Source organism: Callithrix jacchus, chromosome 14 (assembly GCF_049354715.1).
Source record: "Callithrix jacchus isolate 240 chromosome 14, calJac240_pri, whole genome shotgun sequence".
Lineage (NCBI taxonomy): Eukaryota > Metazoa > Chordata > Mammalia > Primates > Cebidae > Callithrix > Callithrix jacchus.
In genome coordinates this window covers 6053810-6075889 of record NC_133515.1, presented here as the reverse complement: position 1 = coordinate 6075889, position 22080 = coordinate 6053810, and the positions used below count along the sequence as shown (strand labels likewise).

The 22080-nt window shown below is 45.6% G+C and overlaps 1 protein-coding gene across 5 annotated transcripts; it reads left to right on the top strand.

The window, feature by feature from the left end:
• Positions 1-490: 490 nt before the first annotated feature.
• On the top strand, positions 491-18452 carry LOC100396470 (lithostathine-1-alpha). Of its 5 annotated transcripts, none has more exons than XM_035271551.3 (6): positions 491-582; positions 15609-15742; positions 16618-16736; positions 17043-17180; positions 17894-18005; positions 18200-18452. In XM_035271551.3, exons 2-6 carry the CDS (start codon positions 15679-15681, stop codon positions 18265-18267), a joined length of 501 nt encoding a protein of 166 aa, XP_035127442.1. In that variant the 5' UTR covers positions 491-582; positions 15609-15678; the 3' UTR covers positions 18268-18452. The 5 variants fall into 5 exon arrangements, with proteins under 5 accessions (XP_035127442.1, XP_002757504.2, XP_078204727.1 ...); XM_002757458.8 differs by lacking the exon at positions 491-582 and adding an exon at positions 1939-2351; XM_054244501.2 differs by lacking the exon at positions 491-582 and adding an exon at positions 14984-15011 and having other exon boundaries at positions 15673-15742.
• Positions 18453-22080: the final 3628 nt, after the last annotated feature.

Below are 22080 nucleotides of genomic sequence, written 5' to 3'. Positions count from 1 at the left end.
TCCCAAAGTGCTGAGATTATAGGCGTGAGCCCTGCCAGGATTTTTTTTTTTTAAGTAGATTTCCTGCAGTTTCTTGTAAATTCTGGCTATTAGCCTTTGTCAGGTGGGTAGATTGCAAAAATGTTCTCCCATTCTGTGGGTTGCCTGTTCACTCTAATGAGAGTTTCTTTTGCTGTGCAGAAGCTCTTTAGTTTAAGTAGATCCCATTTGTCAGTTTTGGCTTTTGTTGCAATTGCTTTTGGTGTTGTAGTCATGAAGTCTTTGCCCATGCCTATGTCCTGAACAGTACTGCCTAGGTTTCCTTCTAGGGTTTATATGGTTTTAAATCTTATGTTTAAGTCTTTAATCCATCTTCAGTAAATTTTTGTATAATGTGAAAGGAAGGGGTCCAGTTTCAGTTTTCTGCATATGACTAGTCAGTGTTCCCAACACCATTTATTATAAATAGAAAATCCTTTCCTTATTACTTCCTGTTGCCAGGAAACTCGTCATTCAAATCTGAGCGAGTGGGGCGAGTGCAAAGACGGGCGCGAGTGACAGATCGGCGCAGGAAGGGCAACCTTACGGGATCCCAGTGACAAGGTATGCGCGCCAGACACCCGCTGACAATACGGAGTCGGGGGCAAAATATGCACACGAGGCACCTGCGAGCAATGGCGGCGGGGGAGGGAGCGGGGTAGAAGGGGCGCCTGATAGGTACTTGAAGGAGAGGCGCGCGCACAAAGGACGCCAGACGTTAACGGTTTGGCCGGCAAGGTTCCCGCACAAGGCACCTGATGGCAATGGAAGGGGCGGCGCGCGCGCGCGGTGTACTGTAGGGAGAGGCGCGCGCACTAAGGACCTGGGACCTTAACGGATCGGTGCGGCAAGGTAGGCGCACGAGGCAGCTACTGACAACCGTGGGATTGGGGGCGGGGTAGGGAGGGGCGGCGCGCTAGGTACTGGAGGGAGAGGCGAGCACAAAGGGCTCGGAATCTTAATGGATTGGCGTGGCAAGGCACGCGCACAAGGCACCTGCTGGACGGGAAAAGTGGGGTCCAGGGCCCGGCGCGCAAAATAGGTACTGGAGACAGAGGCGCGCTCACAAAGGGCCCGGGACGTTAAGGGATTGGTGCGGCAAGGTATGCGCAAAAGGCACCTGCTGGCAATGGGGGTCGGGGGAGAGCCGAGGCGGGAGGAGAGGGGCGCACAGTCGACCAGATATCTCAAACTACAAGTGTGGGACACCACACCCGGCCAATGTTTTGTATTGTTGGCCTTGGCCCCAAGTGTGCCCAGGTGCTGATGGAGCGCCTGGGGTGTGTGAGCCCTGCCGCCTGGCCCGGCTGGGGTTGCGCCAGGAGCTGTCCATGGTACTGAAACGATGCCGGCAGAGGCGCCGGCTGCGAATGAGCGAGTGAGCGCTGTCCGTAGTGCTGCAGAGGTCTTGGGCCCCGGCAGTGGCGGCAGCGGTGCCTAGGAGGCCGGCAGCCGGAAGACCATTAGGAATGCTTCTTGGAGGAAGTAACCCTTGAGGTGGGGAGGGTTTTCCAGGAAGGGAGACGACAGCATGAGCAAAAGCTTAGAGATACTAATAATCGTAGACTGATAATCATGGCCTGGTGCGCGCGCCTTTTCACGCCAATCCATTAAGAATCCGAGCCCTTTGTGCTCGCCTCTCCCTCCAGTACCTAGTGCGTGCGCCGCTCCCTACCCCGCCCCCAATCCCACGGTTGCCAGTAGCTGCCTTGTGCGCGTACCTTGCCGCACCGATCCGTTAAGGTCCCAGGTCCTTAGTGCGCGCGCCTCTCCCTACAGAACACCGCGAGCGCGCGCGCCGCCCCTTCCATTGCCATCAGGTGCCTTGTGCGCGAACCCTGCCGGCCAAACAGTTAACGTCTGGCGTCCTTTGTGCGTGCGCCTCTCCTTCCAGTACCTATCAGGCGCCCCTTCTACCCAGCTCCATCCCTCGCCGCCATTGCTCGCAGGACGCTCAGAGTCCAGCTGTCAAGAGTTCAATGATCCGAAAATAGCCACTGCGCCCAGCAGCGGTTACCTGGGCACTCTGTGCCCTTTCTCCCTGTCCCGGTCTCTTCCCGGGGCTGAGGACCCAGCAGTAGGACTCAGTTTCCTTGAGCCTGCTGCCCGCATCCCTCACTTCATTGGCTTGCGGGATCTCTCCGTTGCTCCTGCCCCTGGACAGAGTGGCAAGCCTTCCTACCCAGACACTTGTAATCAGCCTGGTGTGGAAACAACTCCAAGGATTTATTCTTCAAGCCCTGCCTTCTGTATGGAGATCCTGCCTTCAGTTTGAGGCCCAGGTACCACAGCAAGCCAGTGCCCTAAGGACTCTCAGAGAGGCCCTGGAGAAGGTAATCGCCTTTTTGTGGCCCAGAACACCCAGCTCTACCCTACACTCCCATCCAGAGATCATGTAGAGGGCCCTCATGGGGAGTGGGGCAGGGATGCGTAAGCAGGAAAAAAACCTCAGAGTCCAAGAAAAGCCCGATGATCAGAAAGGGAGCCCTGAGGGCACCAGGGATGCAGGGTCTGCATTTAGACCCCTGCGGGACAGTGGAGGCCTCTCTCCCTTTGTACCCAGGCCCGGGCCCCTGCAGAGAGACCTCCATACCCAGAGGTCAAAAATGCCATCTGAAAAGAAATCCCAGCCCTCCGGGATGAGCTACTGCCGCAACTCCATCTCCAGCTCCTCCAGCTCCGCAGGAGGCTTCCCGTGGGTAAAGAGGGGGAAGGGGCCAGCCTCATCCGACTGCCAGCTGCCCCTCACTTCTTCAAAGGCAGTGACTGAGGTCAGCCCTCAGGCTGTCTCTCAGGGTCAGGCCCAGTGTGAAAAGGCAGCAGATTCAGCACCTGGGGAGAAACTGGCACCGAGGAGTGGCTCCCCGACATCTCAGGCCTCTAGGCCTCATAGACGAAAGTACCCTCTGCTGCGACGCAGGCGAGGGGAGCCTCTGAGGCTGCCATCTCCCTTACAGCTGGGGTTCCAGGTCACCGCTGAAGACCTGGACCTGGAGATAAAGGCTGAAATCATGTGCCTTAATAGTGCACTGCAGGGTGAGGAAAAGTCCCTCTGGGAGTGCAGAGCCTCACTGCTGTCCCATGCTTTGGGACTGGCAACAGGGACGTCTTCTCTGCCTGCTGTCTCTAAAGCATCCAGCACAGAGGCACAGCAGGAGAGACGCAAGTCCCAAGATGGCCTGGACCCCGTGGCCCTCCAAGCATCTGCTGCAGGGTCCCCCTCTAGACCTCCTGTGTCTGGGAGGAAACGTAGGTCAGCAGGTCCCCTGTTATCCTCCTCAGACACCCTTCCTGCCACCTCTGCACATTCCCAGGGCTCAGCCCAGGCCTCATTGTCTGCTCCAATACAGCCAGACCAGGGCACCACAACACACTTAGCTGCAGGGGCTTCCTTACCCACCACTTCCACCTCGAGCCCCCACACCAAAAGAAAGTTGACCTGGGCTGCAGACCTGGCTGGGAGCCTTCCTGACCCCTCTTCTGCCTCTCCCACCACCACCCTGGCCAGACAGAGGGTCAGTGATTTCACCGTACTACAGAAACTTGATGCTATCGCTGCAGCCATTACCCAGCACAAACCTGTGGTCCTTCATGGACAGCAGCAAGGAACCCGCACCTTGAAGCGGGTTCATCCATATTTCCGTCCAGCCGCTTCAGGTGCAGAGCCCAGGCCTCATCTTCTGCTCCAACACAGCCAGCGCAGGGAACCACAGCACCCTCAGTGGCAGGGGTTTCCTTACCCACCACTTCCACCTGGAGCCTGGCTGGGACCCTTTCTAAGCCATCTTCTGCCTCTCACACCACCACCCTGGCCAGACAGAGGGTCAGTGATTTCACCGTAATACAGAAACTTGACGCTATCGCTACAGCCATCACCCAGCCCAAACCTGTGGTCCTTCATGGACAGCAGCAGGGAACCCGCTCCTTGAAGCAGCCTTATCCATCTTCCCATCCAGCTGCTTCAGCTGCAGCCCAGGCCTCATCTTCTGCTCCAACACAGCCAGCCCAGGGCACCACAGCGCCCTCAGCTGCAGGGGTTTCCTTACCCACCTGGAGCCTGGCTGGGACACTTTCTAACCCATCTTCTGCCTCTCTCATCACCACCCAGGCCAGACTGACGATCAGTGGTCCCACCTCACTACCAAAAGTTGCCGTGACTGTTGCAGCCACCCCCCAGCCCAAACCTGTGGTCCTTCACGAACAGCAGCAGGGAACCCGCTCCTTGAAGCAGCCTCATCCATCTTCCCATCCAGCTGCTTCAGCTGCAGCCCTGGCCTCATCTTCTGCTCCAACACAGCCAGCCCAGGGCACCACGGCACCCTCAGCTGCAGGGGCTTCTTTACCCACCACTTTCACCTGGAGCCTGGTTGGGACACTTTCTAACCCATCTTCTGACTCTCTCATCACCACCATGGCCAGACTAATGATCAGTGGTCCCACCTCACTACCTAAAGTTGCCGTGACCACTGCAGCCACCACCCAGCCCAAACCTGTGGTCCTTCATGGACAGCAGCAGGGAACCCGCAGCTTGAAGCAGCCTCATCCATCTTCCCATCCAGCTGCTTCAGCTGCAGCCCTGGCCTCATCTTCTGCTCCAACACAGCCAGCCCAGGGCACCACAGTGCCCTCAGCTGCAGGGGTTTCCTTACCCACCACTTCCACCTGGAGCCTGGCTGGGACACTTTCTAACCCATCTTCTGACTCTCTCATCACCGCCATGGCCAGACTAACGATCAGTGGTACCACCTCACTACCAAAAGTTGCCGTGACCACTGCAGCCACCACCCAGCCCAAACCTGTGGTCCTTCATGGACAGCAGCAGGGAACCCGCGGCTTGAAGTGGGCTCGTCCGTATTCAGATCCAGCCGCTTTAGCCTTGAGCCCCCCCACCAAAAGAAAGTTGGCCTGGGCTGCAGGCCTGGCTGGGACCCTTTCTAACCTATCTTCTGCCTCCCTCATCAACGCCCTGGCCAGACCGAGGGTCAGTGGTCGCACCTCACTACGGAAACTTGCCGTTATGGCTGCAGCCATCACTCAGCCCAAACCTGCGGTCCTTCATGGACAGCAGCGGAGAACCCATGGCTTGAAGCGGGCTCGTCCGTATTCAGATCCAGCCGCTTTAGCCTTGAGCCCCCCCACCAAAAGAAAGTTGGTGTCAGGCTATCCCAGGCAAATTCTAGGCCAAGCTATCCCAGGCAAGGCAAGGCAAGACTATTCCAGGCAAGGCAATTCCATGCAACGCCAGGCAAGGCAAGGCAAGGCAAGAGACAGCAATGCAATCCCAGGCAAGGCAATGCAATCCCAGGAAAGGCAATTACAGGAAAGGCAATTTCAGGCAAGGCAAGGCAAGACAAGGCAGGGAAAGGAAATTCAAGGCAAGGCAATTGCAGGTAAAACAAGGCAAGGTAATTCCAGGGAAGGTAACTCCAGGCAAGGCAAGACAAGGCAATTCCAGGCAAGACAAGGCAAGGCTATTTCAGGCAAAGCAATTCTAGGCAATGCAAGGCAAAAAAAGGCAAAAAAATCCAGGCAAGGCAAGGCAAGGCAAGTCCAATCCAGGCAACTCAAGTCCAATCCAGGCAACTCAATTTCAGGCAAGGCAAGGCAATTCCAGGGAAGGCAATTTAAGGCAAGGCAAGGCAATGCAAGGCAAGACAATTCCAGGTGAGGAAAGTCAAGGCAAGGCAATTTGAAATGAGGCAATTTCAGTCATGGCAAGGCAAGACAAGGAAAGTCAAGGCATGTCAATTCCAGGAAAGGAAAAGCAAGGCAATGCAAGGCAATTCCAGGCAAGCCAATTCCAGGTAAGGCAAGGCAAGGCAAGGCAATTCCAGGCAAGTCAATTCAAGGCAAGGCAATTCTAGGCAATGCAATGCAAGGCAAGGCAAGGCAAGGGAAGAGAAGGCAATACCAGGCAAGGCAAGGCAAGACAAGAGACAGCAATGCAATCCCAGGCAAGGCAATGCAATCCCAGGCAAGGCAATGCAATCCCAGGCAAGGCAATTACAGGAAGGGCAATTTCAGGCAAGGCAAGGCAAGACAAAGCAGGGAAAGGAAATTCGACTCAAGGCAATTGCAGGTAAGGCAAGGCAAGGTAATTCCAGGGAAGGTAACTCCAGGCAAGGCAATTCCAGGCAAGACAAGGCAAGGCTATTCCAGGCAAGGCAATTCCGGGCAATGCAAGTCAAGGAAAGGCAAAATATTCCTGGCAAGGCAAGGCAAGGCAAGGCAAGGCAATGCAATCCCAGGCAAGGCAATCACAGGAAAGGCTATTTCAGGCAAGGCAAGTCAATACAAGGCATGGAAAGAAAATTAGATGCTAGGCAATTGTAGGCTAAACAAGGCAAGGTAATTCCATGGAAGGTAACTCCAGGCAAGGCAAGGCAAAGCAATTCCAGGCAAGACAAGGCAAGGTTATTCCAGGCAAGGCAATTTCAGGCAATGCAAGGAAAGGAAAGGCTAAAATTTCCAGGCAAGGCATGGCAAGGCAAGGCAGGGCAGGGCAGGGCAGGGAAGGGCAGGGAAAGGTAAGGCAAGGCAAGGCAAAAGGCAAAAGGCAAAAGGCAAAAAAGGCAAAAGACAAAAGACAAAAGGCAAAAGGCAAAAGGCAAAAGGCAAGGCAAGGCAAAAGGCAAAAGGCAAGGCAAGGCAAGGCAAGGCCAGGCAAGTCCAATCGAGGCAACTCAAATTCAGACAAAGCAAGACAACTCCAGGGAAGGCAATCCAAGGCAAGGCAAGGGAATGCAAGGCAAGGCAATTCCAGGCAAAAAAAGTCAAGGCAAGGCAATTTGAAATGAGGCAATTTCAGTCATGGCAAGGCAAGACAAGACAATTCCAGGCAAGGCTATTCCCATAAAGTAAAGGCAGGGCAATTCCAGGCAAGGAAAAGCAAGGCAATGCAAGGCAATTCCAGGCAAGCCAATTCCAGGTAAGGCAAAGCAAGGCAATTCCAGGCAAGTCAATTCGAGGCAAGGCAATTCTAGGCAATGCAAGGCACGGCAAGAGAAGGCAATGCCAGGCAAGGCAAGGCAAAGCAAGGCAAGGCAAGGCAAGGCAAGGCAAGGCAAGGCAATGCAATCCCAGGTGAGGCAATGCAATCCCAGGCAAGGCAATTACAGGAAAGGCAATCTCAGTCAAGGCAAGGCAAGACAAGGCAGGGAAAGAAAATTTGAGGCAAGGCAACTGAAGGTAAGGCAAGGCAAGGTAATTCAAGGGAAGGTAACTCCAAGCAAGGCAAGGTAAGGCAAGGCAATTCCAGGCAAGACAAGGCAAGGCTATTCCAGGCAAGGCAATTCCAGGCAATGCAAGGCAAGGCAAAGTAAGGAAAGGCAAGGCAAGACAATGCAATCCCAGGCAAGGCAATCAGAGGAAAGGCAATTTCAGGCAAGGCAAGGCAAAACAAGGCAGGCAAAGGAAATTCGAGGCAAGGCAATTGCAGGTAAGGCAAGGCAAGGTAATTTCAGGGAAGTTAACGCAAGGCAAGGCAAGGCAAGGCAATTCCAGGCAAGGCAATTCCAGGAAAGACAAGGCAAGGAAAGGAAAAAAAAATCCAGGCAAGGCAAAACAAAACAGGGCAGGGCAGGGCAGGGCAAGGCAAGGCAAGGCAAGGTGAGGCAAGGTAAGGTAAGGCAAGGCAAGGCAAGGCAAGACAAGGCAATCCCAGGCAAGGCAAGGCAATCCAAGGCAAGGCAATCCCAGGCAAGGCAAGGCAAGGCAGGGCAGGTCAGAGCAGGGCAGGGCAGGGCAGGGTGCAGCGGGGTGGGGTGGAACAGGGCAGGGCAGGGCAGGGCAGGGCAGGGCAAGGCAGCAAGGCAAAAGGCAGCAAGGCAAAAGGCATCAAGGCAAAAGGTGGCGAAAGGCAGCAAGGCAAATGGCGGCAAAGGGCGGCAAGGCAAAAGAAGAAGAAGGCAGGCAAGGCAAAAGAAGAAGAAGAAGGCAGGCAAGGCAAAAGAAGAAGAAGGCAGGCAAGGCAAAAGAAAGAAGAAAAACGCAGGCAAGGCAAAAGAAAGAATAAGAAGGCAGGCAAGGCAAAAGAAAGAATAAGAAGGCAGGCAAGGCAAAAGAAAGAAGAAGAAGGCAGGCAAGGCAAAAGAAAGAATAAGAAGGCAGGCAAGGCAAAAGAAAGAATAAGAAGGCAGGCAAGGCAAAAGAAGAAGAAGGCAGGCAAGGCAAAAGAGAGAAGAAGAAGGCAGGCAAGGCAAAAGAAAGAATAAGAAGGCAGGCAAGGCAAAAGAAAGAAGAAGAAGGCAGGCAAGGCAAAAGAAGAAGAAGGCAGGCAAGGCAAAAGAAGAAGAAGGCAGGCAAGGCAAAAGAAAGAAGAAGAATGCAGGAAAGGCCTGAGGTTTGGCTCCAAGTCAAATCTTCTCTACACATTGGGATGAGGGTTGGGCCCCCTTGATTTTCCTGGGTGTATCCCAGGAAGTAGATATCACAGGCAAGAGTCTCTTGTATGCAGCCCTCTACAGGTGGCATCTCACACTGCTGGATCTACATTAGCATTTTGGTGACAACCCATCCCCCAAAGTTCTGCTAGAAATTGCCCTCATGGATAAACTCTGTGGTGACCCTTTTCTTGTGTCAATTCTGTATGAGCCCTCAGCCTCTCTGAGGCATCTTTTGACATCTGTAATAGGTAAGCCTACAAAATTAGCACCCAGTAGACACTGCCAAAGTTTATATCCTGAACCTTCTGGAGTGGTGGCTGGAGCCACATATGAGATCCTTTAAGCCACTTATGAAATGATAAGAATTGCTGCTCAGGAATGTAGGCGTCAGGGACTTGAAGTAGCTCTAGGCATTGAGCATCAATGTGTCAAAGGCTTCCAGGGTCCAGCTTTCAGTGTAATTCTATCCCCTAGATACTGGCATTCTGGACCTGTGATGGGAGAAGCAGCACCCGTAATCTCCAAGGTGCCATTGGGCTCATTCTTTTATTGTCTTGATGAATTGTCTTGCTGAAGAAGCAGTTGGCCTCTTCTATACATACTAATCTCTTTATCAAATGGTTACTTGGCTATATTTTCAGTTTTCTCTTGTTGACTTGTCTTTTCTTTCTTAAAAACAAAGCAACTCAGATTTTTAAAAATACTTACATTTTGTTTATCTCTTATAAATTATGTCTTATTTTTTTCATCAGCTATTATTTTAAGTTCCAGGATACATGTGCAGGATATGCAGGTTTGTTATATAGGTAAACATGTGCCATTGTGATTTGTTGCACAGATCAACTCATCACCTAGGTATTGAGCCCAGCATCCATAAGCTTTAAGTCGCTTCTTTCTATTATTAGGTCAGAGGAGCCATGCAGCATCCTCAACAAGTTACTGCTTAGATGTTTCTTTTAACAAATACCCTAGTTCATGATTCTAAAATTCTGCCTTCACAAATTGCTGGGACATAAAGACAATTCAGCCAAGTTCTTTACCACTTTATATAAAGGATGGCCCTTCCTCCATCGTGCAATACCATGCTCCTTGTTTCCATCTAAGACCATACCAGAATTACTCCTAGTGTCTATGTTGCTAACAACGTTATGTTTACATTTACTTAAGTAACTCAGAGATGATGTAGGCTTGGCTGTTAGCTCTCCTTCTTCTGAGCCCTCATCAGAAGAGCCCTTAACTCTCCTTTAATGGCAATGTAGACTTTTGTAGCCTCTTCTTTCAAACCCACCCAACCTCTGTTCATTACCCAGTTCCAAAGCGGACACACATTTTTAGGTATTTGTTATGGTAAGAATACCTCTTCTGGTACCCATTGATATCTTAGTCTTTATTGTGCTGCTAGAACAAAATACCTGAGATGGGGGAATTTGTAACTGACAGAAATGGATTTTCTCACAGCTCTAGAGACTAAGTTCAGTATCTCGGTGCTTGCACTTTGCAATGGCCTTCTTACTGTGTCATCTCAAGGTGAAAGACTGAGTGACAAGAAAAGGAAAGGGAAATAAAGGGGGCCATTTTATAATGGCATTAATCCCCCCCATAAGAACAGAGGCCTCATAGCACAATTAATTCTTTAAGGCAACATGACTTAGTAGTATTGCAAGAGCAATCAAATTTCAACAAAAGTTTTGGAGGAAACACATAACTTTCTTTTGTTTTCCTTTTTGATTTATCTGGATTCTGGTTAATAGTCATCTCAATTAACATATTGGTATTTTTTTAAGGTTTATTCGGCTTCTATTTCTACATTTTTTCTAATTCCATAGCAAGACGTCCATTATAGGTTCAGTTTAGATTTGTGGATTTACTACATCTTTGAGGTAGGCCATTGTTCCTCTGAAGAAACAATCTTTTCACATGAGAGGGAATAAAATCTGGGCTCCAAACTCCACTTCTATTCTTTAACTCTCAGATTTTAGGGCAGTTCATATTTGTGCTAGTCCTGAAGCTAATATCAATGTGTGTTTTAAAAGTCCAATGTTGTTCGACAGATGATGGCTCTGACCATGGCTATATGTTTAGCTTTTCGTGTTTTAGGGTTCAGGAATCCAATACTCCTCCCAAAGATAATTCACTCCGAAGTCGAGGATCAGAGTTGTTGGAGCTTTCCCTAAACCAAATTTTGCCCTCCAGTCCATAGGCTTATAATAGAAAGTTGGTAGCAGTCCCTGACAGAGCAATTCCTCCTTAGAAGTCTCACAAAAATAAATCAAACCCCGTCAGCAACCTCAGTTGATTAGTTAACTGGCCCAGAGACTAGGACGCAGAGACAAGGTATTCACAAAACTGAGTTTGACTCTGTTTCTCTGTGAAGTGCATAATAAATGGAGGAAGTGGGATGGTGGTTAAGGAAACTGAGAGACTATAGACACTCAGAGGATGCGGTATAACTCCAGCTTTCATGTGGAGATGAGGCTGTGGATGGGAAGCTTTTACAAAATGACCACAAAGTAAAATAGCTGCTGGAGTCCGCAGGGAAAGGAGGGGCAAAGTGGAGGAAGGAAGCACAGACTGGGAAGTGGACTGGAATTTCAGGATTTTGTTTGATCACTGTTGGACAGTGGTTCTCTTTAGAGAGGAGGGATCCAATTTTAGTGTGTAAACTAGACAATAAAATTATCTGAATACCTGTCTCCTTATGAGAGGGAGTGGAACAATATGTGATCCCATCTACCAAATACTTTTCATTCATACCAGTTGTGTCAGAATTTTAGAACTTCTGCAGAATGGGCAATAGAACAGAGAAATAAAGAGCATAGACCCTTGTGTCAGGTACACTGGGTCTGAATTCTGGCTATGCCTTATGTTGTGGCTAATGTGTGACCTTGGGCAAGTTAATCCAACTTTCTGTGGATAAGCTTTTTTTCTGACTAAGGTATCTCTCTTCTATGTAGGGATTTTTTTTCCTTGAGACAGAGTCTCGCTCTGTCACCAGGCTGGAGTGCAGTGGCGTGATCTTGGCTCGCTGCAACCTCCGCCCCAGGTTCAAGCAATTCTCCTGTCGCCTCCCTAGCAGCTGGAACTACAGGTGTGCACCACCATGCCCAGCTAATTTTTGTATTTTGAGTAGAGATTAAGTTTTCACCATGTTGGCCAGGATGGTCTTGATCTCTTGATCTTGTGATACACCCACCTCAGCCTCCCAATATGTAGAGATATTTTTAAAAAGTTAACATATTTAACACATGTAAAAATATTTCTCAGAGCATAAAAATTGTAATATGCATGTTTTTGCAAATGGAATAATATAACATAAATATTCTAAACTATTATATGAAAGGGTATATTTGAAGGTACATAGAGAATTATAGGTTTTTTTTTTTTTTTTTTTTTGAGATGGAGTTTCGCTCTTGTTACCCAGGCTGAAGTGCAATGGCACGATCTCGGCTCACTGCAACCTCTGCCTCCTGGGTTCAGGCAATTCTCCTGCCTCAGCCTCCTGAGTAGCTGGGATTACAGGCACGCGCCACCATGCCCAGCTGATTTTTTGTATTTTTAGTAGAGACGGGGTTTCACCACGTTGACCAGGATGGTCTCAATCTCTTGACCTGTGATCCACCCGCCTTGGCCTCCCAAAGTGCTGGGATTACAGAGAATTACAGTTTAAGCTTTAATCATCACTGTTACGTGCTTAGCAGAAAGTCAACAGTGTTAAGAGTGCCTTGTTGAACGCATCATCGCTATCATCACGCTCTTCCTCCTCTTTCTCCTCAATGTATCTAGCAACAGTCCTAAAGAGGCATTAGAGTTGATTTATTACTTCTTGGCAGTGAGATGTAAGGTGCAGTCCCCAGAACCCTTGATCTTCTTCCTTGGGAGTTTCTCTTTCCTCAGGTTTCTTTTGGGACATACCTGGTCAGGAGAGGAGCCTTCATGGTAAATGATGTTAGCATGCCATGAACTGTGTCCCTCCTTTCCCCACTGCCCCAAGAAGGATGCTCCACATCTTGTCCTGCTGCCTCCCTTGTCACTTGTCCCACAGATAGGCCTGCTCCAGGTTCACACACTCCCTGCCCTTCCTCCCCAGGCTCCTCCCTTCACACCCATTATCACCATTCCTGGAAGGTCCCTGCTTCTTCATGGGCTGCTGAGGGCCATGGGAACTGGGCACCTGGTTGCTGCTTTGATATGCCCAGTTTGACAAGCTGTTTGTGAAAGAGGACCTTATCTGTAACCACTCCCAGGGTGTGCCAGGAAGAAGGCCCCCCAACCCAATACCAGAATTTCCTTGTGTCAGAGCTATCCGTAGGGCCTCTGAGCTTGTACCCTTGCCCTCTGCTTAGTTCACAATCAAAGCTCTCGTTATAATAGGAGGGATCCACAGGAAAACAGCATCTGTTGTGGATTTAAGGAACTTACAACTTCTCTGAAAACTATATACTCAAGTAAATACATTAAATAACTGGGGTCTTGATAGAGTAGGTGTTTCTAAGTATTCAGTGTTGAATACAAAAGAATGAGATAATGTCCTTTGCAGGGACATGAATGGTGCTGGAGGCCATTACTCTTAGCAAACAAACACAGGAACAGAAAATCAAATACTGTATATTCTCACTTATAAGTGGGAGCTAAGTAATGAGCACAATGGAACAAATAAAGGGGAGCAACACACACTGAGGTCTTTTGGAGGGTGGAATGTGGGAGGAGGAAGGGGGTAAGTAAATGTAACTAATGAGTACTAGGCTTAGTACCTGGGTGATGAAATGATCTGTACGGCAAACCCCCATGATACAAGTTTCTCTATGTAATAAACTTGGATTTGTATCACTTAAAATAAAAGTTAAAAAAGAAAAGAAAATCTGATGCCGTGAAGTATTTTTGTCTTAAATTAAAAAAAATAATTGCTTGTTTAATTTTCACAAGATAAATATGTCATGGTATCAAGTATGCTGGACTCTTACCTTATTATATCCTTTGGTAATATTTATAGAAAAATAGAAATCATTCTCTGGTTGTAATCATTTTAAAAGGCATAACTACTTTCTGTAAAAGCAGAAATAAATTGGATTAATTTTAAAAAACACATATGAATCAGACAGTGAGAATAAACAATGCTAACATTTGCCATCTTTGTTTAATATCATTGGTTTTCGTTTTTGTCTTTTTGAGACAGTTTCCCGTTCTATCACCCAGGCTGCAGTGCAGTGGCACAACCACAAGTCGCTGCAACCTCAACATCCGGAGCTCAAACAATACCCCACCTCAGCGTCCTAAGTCGCGGAGACTACAGGCATATGCATATGTATACCTGGAGATGTATATATATATAGCGAGAGAGAGAGAGAGAGAGAGAGAGAGAGAGAGAGAGAGAGATGGGGTCTCCCTGTGTTGCCCAGGCTGGCCTTAAATTCCTGGGCTTAAGTGATCTTCTTACCTCAGCCTTCCAAAGTGCTAGGATTACAGGCTTGAGCCATCACAATAGGCCCACCATTAGTTTTTATACAGAGAAAAAAAAAACTTAGAAATTGTTAGGCAAATACTATGAAAAATTGTAATATATATTCTTATATGTCAGATTTTTATTTTCTAAACTATATGAGAATTGATTAATAAACAAAATTTAGTATTAATCTGTCTTTTAAAACCATACATAAAGTTAATGAAAAAGCTTGTAACTTCCTGCAACTGAATTTTATATTCAATGCTATGGTTTTGCTACTAGTCCAAGTTGAAATATAGATATCTACTTTATTCAATTTAAATTCTTTTTAGTATCTTACTATATTTTGTTGATCCATTTGTCCCAATTCATATACTCATCTCTCTTTCTGTGAGCATTGAGGTTAGTTTTTTCTTCCTAATTTTGCATTCCGATTGGCATTTATTCCCTGAATTGTAAATGACTATTCTATGAGGATTCCGGTAAGTATTCAATTTCATCACACCATCATTGACTTCATACTAACAAACAGTTGACTTCACATGGCTAGCTTCTTTAAGTTTCCTTAGGCAGCAGCTCTCTACAATTCTCACATTGACAATATCTGTATTTTGTTAGCTCAAACCTTTCTGGACATGTTAAATATTTAGAAATATAAATTTAACCTACTTCTTAAGGTACATCTTGAGAAGTTTGTGAGCCGAAAAAGACATGGGGGAACCACTTAATGCCACAGCACATTGTTTTACATTATTTGGAATCAGTAAATTCCTTCCCAACTTTTCGCCATGACTGACACCAAAGAGGAGCCTCCAAATTTACAGGGAGTAGAAGGAAATCTGCTCTTCTCTGCTCCCTCTGGGTGGCTAGAGGACATGTGAACCCTCAGTTGTTTTCTGCTGAGCAAAAGCAAAGTCCATCTTGGACTTAGATAGCTCGCCAAATTATTTGCTGGAAGGGGACCTGACTTGTGACCACTCCCAGTGTGTGCCAGGAAGAGGCTTCTACTGGTGCCAGAATCAATGCCGTCAATGCCCTGTCTAGGCCCCGAAACTCAATCCTTGCCTCCACCCCTTTTGTTTGAATGATGTGGTTCTTATCTTTCTGATCCTAATATAAAGCTCCTACAGCTACTTGGCCTGAGAAGCCACCTCAGATTCAGCCAACAGGTAAGTGGGCATTACAGGAAGAAGGCACCTCTGACATGCACTCTAAAATCTTGGGGAAAATACAGCATGAGTTTCTGTCCAGGAGATTTTAGCAGTAATGAAGCCTCAGTGGGATCCAGGGTTGTTTTTCGATTACTAAGTCTGTATAATCCCCAAACTCTCAAAAGAAACATCTGAAGCTCTGGATGTCTCAGAGGACCTTCCTGGTCTCAGAAATTCTGAGAGGAGGTTTTAAGGAAGGTAATAGAAGCTTTGCTCTCCACCTCTCAGAACCTCCTTCTCTGTTGACCAGGCGGCCCAACTTGGTGACAGGCATCCATTCCTTATCCTCTGCTTTGCCTCCGCGAGCTCCGCGGCCTCGGCCCCGGCCCCTTCCACGGCCGCGACCCCGGCCCCGGATGCCGCTGCTGAAACCTCCGCGGTTCCCCATCCCGGGGCCCCCAGGGCCTCCGCGCCCCCCCCCCCCCGGCACCGCTGCACCGGCGTCATCCGCCATTTGGTGTTTTATTGGAGAAGAAGCTTATTTTTTTTTTTTTGACATCTTTTTTTTATTATTAAAAACAAAAGTTGCAGGTAAAGGGTGGTCTCCCCAAACAGGCTCCAGGTGGTTGCCATCTCGTGAGATTGTTGATTTGCCTCTTAAGCAAGAAATTCATTGCAGAGCAGCATGGCTCAGACCAGCTCATACTTCATGCTGATCTCCTGCCTGATGTTCCTGTCTCTGAGCCAAGGTAAGATCTCTTTTCTACCAACCAACCCTGTCTAGCCCTGAAGCCTTCACTCTATCCCCAAGCTTATAGGTCTGAGAGAGAGAGAGAGAGAGAGAGAGAGAGAGAGAGAGAGAGAGAGAGTAGAATCACCATTAAGGATTGTTTTGTGGTGTTTAGTGATCTTTATTGCTGATCTCATCACATTTATCCACATCCACATCCCATTTAGGAGTTTGAGCTAGAATTTAAAATAACCCCTTATAAGCCACTGCCACAGTTGGCTGAGTTTATCTGATTAAATTTATACATGATGGTGGATTTGGGGATGTCAGTGTGTAGAGAGTCACTAACGGGGTGGAGAACTGAGGAGAGCCTTGTGTTCAGGGAAACCAGGGAGAGGCTTGTGTGAGAAAAGTAGAAGCCTGAGTCCTTCAAGGCAGAAGATCCCGAGTCCCAGACATAAAAGGGAAACTGGAGACATGTTTCTTTAGCCTATCCATTCTGTGTTTTTACCCTGATCAAAGAAACCAAAGAGAGAAGATATAGGATACAGGAACAAAAGGGAGCAGTCATCCCATAATAGACTATATTCTGTTCCTATATATAGGAGCATCACACACTGGGGTCTGCAGGGGGGAAATAGTGGAGGGACAGCAGGGAGTGGGGAGTTGGGGAGAGATAGCATGGGGAGAAATACCAATTATAGGTGATGGGGAGGAAGGCAGCACATAACACTGCCATGTGTGTACCTATGCAACAATCTTGCATGTTCTTCACATGTACCCCAAAGCCTAAAATGCAATTTAAAAAAAAAGAGAAACCTCAGAATCTTCCACCTCACCTTCCAGCCTTTACCTTACCCTGAGACCCTCTTTTAATCGTCTCTTCTTTTTCAGGCCAAGAGGCCCAGACAGGGTTGCCCCAGGCCCGGATCAGCTGCCCAGAAGGCACCAATGCCTATCGCTCCTACTGCTACTACTTTAATGAAGACCGTGAGACCTGGGTTGATGCAGATGTGAGTGAGGAGGGCAGCGTGGGAAGGGAGGCTCATGAAGGGAGGGGAAGTTGCCACTCTCCAGTGTGTTCAGTGGCTGCAATGACATAAAACTGAACCCCTCGCTACCCGATCATCAGCCCCAAACTTTCCAATCTACTTTATCCCATTATTCAGCACATTCCCAGCACAAAGATGCTGGTGGTTGATGACAGCATCATCAGGGACATTACTATGTGTCCTTTTTCTGACATATCACCTTAAAGGACTCAGTATAATCCTCACACATTCCTCCTCCACTGAGTGCTCCATTTTCTTCCCCAACAGCTCTACTGCCAGAACATGAATTCGGGCAACTTGGTGTCTGTGCTCACCCAGTCTGAGGGCACCTTTGTAGCCTCACTGATTAAGAAGAGGGGCACTGATGACTTCAATGTCTGGATTGGCCTCCGTGACCCCAAAAAGGTAGGCTGCAGCCTTCTTTATCTCCTAATGATCAGGTTTGAGAAGTAAGAATGAGGTTCAAGCTCTGGTCTCTTAAGTACCAGTTTTTATCATTTTCCAGAAATCAGTCTGCTTACAGATCCTATAATGTTCTGCGTAGCAAGGTACACTGCAGATGTTTGGAGATACAAGTGGAAGGCTGAATTTTCTAGGTGTCCTGGGCATCCATGAATAAACTCATTCTGTCTACAGTCAACAGAACATCCTTATGCACCAACTTCTTACCTATTTTGTTATTGTCAGCATAATAAGAGAGACTAGATTGCTGACTATATAGTGTTCACTCATGGTAAAGAATCTACTGCTGGCATTTGGGAACGTGGTATTATACTAAATAGCATAACAACAACTAATGGCCAGCCAATGCTATGCTGGGTATGAGGGTTGTGGGCCTCAAAGACAAAAATTCAAGAACCACTTTTTAAGTGAGCTACTCTGGATCTCTATGTCAAATTAGAAACGTTTATTTCTCGGTGAAACAGGGGTAGTGATTTGGACAGTTCAGGAAAGAAGAAGTTGAGAGCAAAAGTAGAGGAAAGGAAACAATATTCAGCAAGACAACAAGGTTTATTCTTCTCATGTGTTTGGGCACGTTTCTGAGTGTACACACAGGCCCAGTGATTCTACTGATTTTTGAGTGACCACTGCCTCTGTTCTGGATCTTGCCCAACTAGAACCGCCGCTGGCACTGGAGCAGTGGGTCCCATGTCTCCTACAAATCCTGGGACATTGGAGCCCCAAGCAGCACTAATCCTGGCTACTGTGTGAGCCTGACCTCAAGCTCAGGTAAGAGGCAGAGAATCCAACCACCTGTTTCTGTTCTCTGCTGCTTAGCTCTAAGGATGGGACTGGTACTGGGATAGAGGAAAGGTAGCTCTTCATCCAGGAAATGGATGTTTGTTTTTTGTCCTGAGTCCTAAAGCCAGGAGGGTCACAATCTTTCTGTTCTCTCATCTCAAACTCTTCTCATTGACTTATAGGATTCAAGAGATGGAGGGATGTGCCTTGTGAAGACAAGTTCTCCTATGTCTGCAAGTTCAAAAACTAGAGGCAGCTGGAAAATGTCTAGAACTGATCCAGCAATTACGACAGAGTCAAAAATTAAACCAGACCATCTCTCCAACTCAACCTGGACACACTCTTCTCTGCTGAGTTTGCCTTGTTAATGTTAGTACTTTTACTCACCCAAGTCTTTGGAACCCTAGTAATGAAAATAAACACGTTTTCATCATAGTGCTATCTTATTGTGTCTGCTATTTCCACAGCTGATACCTGGGTGGTTGAGATGGGAGTGATTACAACAAAGCTTGCTCTGGCCTATCCACTTTTAAAAACTCTATCCACGTATCATGCATATTAGAAGTCAGTATTTAAGAACATACTTGGCCTTGCTTATGACAAGGTTGACAAGAGGGAGAGTTACCAAAAACCCACATGCTGGCATATCTCAAAGATATTTTGCATTCAGTTCCAGTCCTCTTAAATAAGTCTAATATCACAGAAAAGCAAGTTACACAGGTTTTTTTCTTATATTTTGCTTCCCAATGTATATAAATGTTTTGTTTATACTATACTGTGGTCTATTATATGAGCAATAACATTATGTCTACAAAAGAAATATACATTATTTAATAAAATAGTACTTTATTGCTAAAAAAATGCTAACAATCATCTGAGCCTTCAGCAAGTAATATTCTTTTGCTGGTGAATGGTCTTGCCTCAATGTTGATGGCTGCTGCCTGATCAGGGCAGTGGTTGCTGAAGAAGTGGCAGTTTCTTAAAATAAGACTACAATGAAGTTGGCCACATTGATTTGATTCTTCCTTTCATGAGTGATTTCTCTATACTATGTAATATTGTTTGACAGCATTACTCCCACAGTAGAACTTCTTTTAAAATTGTAGTCACCCTTTCCAAACCCTGCTGCTTATTTATCAACTAAGTTTATGTGTTGTTCTAAACCCTATGTTGTCAAATTAACAAGGTTCACAGCACCTTTGTCAAGAGTAGATTCCATATCAGGACACCACTTTCTTTGCTGATCTATAAGAAACAACTCCTCATCCTTTCAACTTTTATCATTAGATTGCAGCAATTCTGTAACCTCTTCACGCTGCATTTCTAATTTGAGTTCTCTTGCTATTTGTACTGCATTTGCAGTTACTCTCTCCACCAAATTCTTGATCCTTTCAAAGTTATCCTTGAAAGTTGGAATCAACTTTTTCCGAACTCCTGTGAATAATGATATATTGACCTCCTCCCTTAAATCAAAAACATATTCTTAATGGCATCTAAAATGGTGTACCCTTCTTTCCAGATGGGTTTCAATTTACTTTGCCCTGATCCATCAGAGAAATCACTATTATGGCAGCTATAGTTTTGTGATATTTATTTGTTAAATAACAAGAATTTAAAAGTGAAATTACTTTTTGATCCCTAGGCTGCAAAACAGATTTTGTGTTAGAAGCAGGCATGAAAAAAATCATAAATCTTGCATATATCTGTATGCCTAGGTGACAAGGTGCATCATCAATGAGCAGTAATGTTTTTGAAAAATCTTTTTTATGATATGTAGGTCTCAACAAATAGGATTAAAATATTCAACAAACAATGCTATAAACAGATGCTGTCATCCAGGTTTTAGTGTCATTACCTTTATTATCTGAGCTAGATCTTCCAGATAACTTTATAGCTTCATCAACACTTGCTGCCTTATCTTGAACTTTTATGTTATGCAGATGGCTTTTTTCCTGAAACCTCATAAATCAACCTCTACTAGCTTCAGACTTTTCTTAGGCAGTTTCCTCAACTCTCTCAGCCTTCATAGAATGTTGCTGACTTTCTCAAAGTCAGCAATAAGAATGTGCTTTTTAAATAATTTGTGCTGTGTTCACTGGAGTAACACTTTTAACATTCTTCAAGAACTTTTTCTTTTTATTCACAATTTGTCTTTTTGGCACAAGGGGCCTCAATTTTAGCCCATCTTAGCTTTGGACATGCCTTTCTCACTAAGCTTAATCATTTCTATTTCTTAATTTAACTCAAAAGGCATGCAATTCTTCCTTTCATGAAAAGGTTATTAATTGGCCTAATTTCAATATTATTGTGTCTCTGGGAATAGGGAGGCCTGAGAAAAGGGAGATAGCTGGGGAAGTGGCCAGTGAGTAGTCAGAACAAACACATTTATTAATTATAATTTTATATGTTTCATTGAAGCCCAAAATAATGATAAAAGTAACATCAAAGATCACTGATCACATATCACAACAGATATAATAATAACAAAGTTGTAAATATTGCAAAATTACCAAAATGTAACCCAAAGATTTGAAGTGAGCACACCATATTGGAAAACAGCACTGATAGACTTGTTCAATGTAGAGTTGCCACAAACTATCAAAACAAAAAAAAAAAACACAGTATCAGGCACAATAGAATGAATTATGCTTATATTCATGTAAACCCAGTTCAAGTTACATGTGATTGTTGATGGTCTACAGATGGCTCCAGTATTTGATATTCATGAGATCTTTACATAGCTATGGTCTGAGGATGTCGCATCTTTGCTCTATATGCAAATGGAAGCCATGATGGAAATGGCAATTTAAGAAAAATTTTCAGATCTAGAGTGCTGAATGCATAGTGGAATGACCTAGAGACTTGGAATCCAGCAACAGTTGTTACGTGGCCCTCCTTGAATACATGATCAACCAATAAATAGTTAAAATATCCAGGTCTACTTAGTTACCTCCTTGAAGACTACATCAACATATATAGTCAAATTCTGAAGTTCTGAGTCTAAGGAGTTTAACAAATTAATTTTGTGAAGGCCCAGTTCAGACCACAATGCCATCCATATCAATAATACCATTAAATGTGATTTGATAAAACAATCCAATTAAAAAAACACATGTTGTCCCATTAAAACAACCACCACAGTAGCAAAATCTAGATCCAATTATGTGGTATCTATAGGAGTTCTGGCTTAAATGTATAGAGTTACTGAATGTTTTCTTCCAAGTGTTTGATAGTTTTATCTCTTAAATATAAATCTATATTCCATTTGAATCAATCTCTATATACAGTGTAAGAAATAGAACCAGATGCATTCCTTAGCATATAGCTATCTAGTTGTTCCAACACTAGCTGCTGAAGAGTATTCTTCTGTCTTGAATTTCTGTAATACACTTGGCAACAAACAACTAACTACAAGGGTAAAACTTTATTTCTAGAGTCTGCATTCTATGCCACTGATAATGTATGTTTTTCAATATGACAACTCTACATAATCTTTTATTACTTTAGCTTTGTAATAAGTTCTAACATCTGAAACTGTAACCATAAGAACTTGTGTTCTTTATCCAGAATGTCTGTCTATTCTTGACCAATATTGTTTTGGCTGTTCTGACATTTTGTATGAATATTAGGATCAACCTGACAGTTTCTGCAAGAGGCAGCTGGAACTTTGATGGGGACTGACGCAATCTCTTATCCACGAACACTATTTATTCTAGGTCTTCTCTTTCATTCAATAATGCTTTATAATTTCTAGTGCACAAGATTTGCACTTCTCTTTAAAAATCTTCTTAAACTGTTATTCATTTTGATATTATTGTAATGAAAATGTTTTCTTGATATCCTTTTAAATTGTTCATTCCTACCACATGGTTTTTCCTAGAGAATATTTCTTGTGTACTCAAGAAGAATGTGTATTTTGCTGACATCAGGTGAAGCATTCATTCTACAGAAGTTAGTATGGTCTAGCGAATTTAGAATATTTTTTAAATGTTCTACTTTCTTGCTGATCTTCTAAGTTTTCTGTTCATTACTAAAAGTGCTGCATTGAAGGCTCCAACTACTA

What these genes read in the sequence shown, in the direction of transcription:
- LOC100396470 (XM_078348601.1), top strand. Translation starts at nt 2,625, where the DNA reads ATGCCATCTGAAAAGAAATCCCAGCCCTCCGGGATGAGCTACTGCCGC.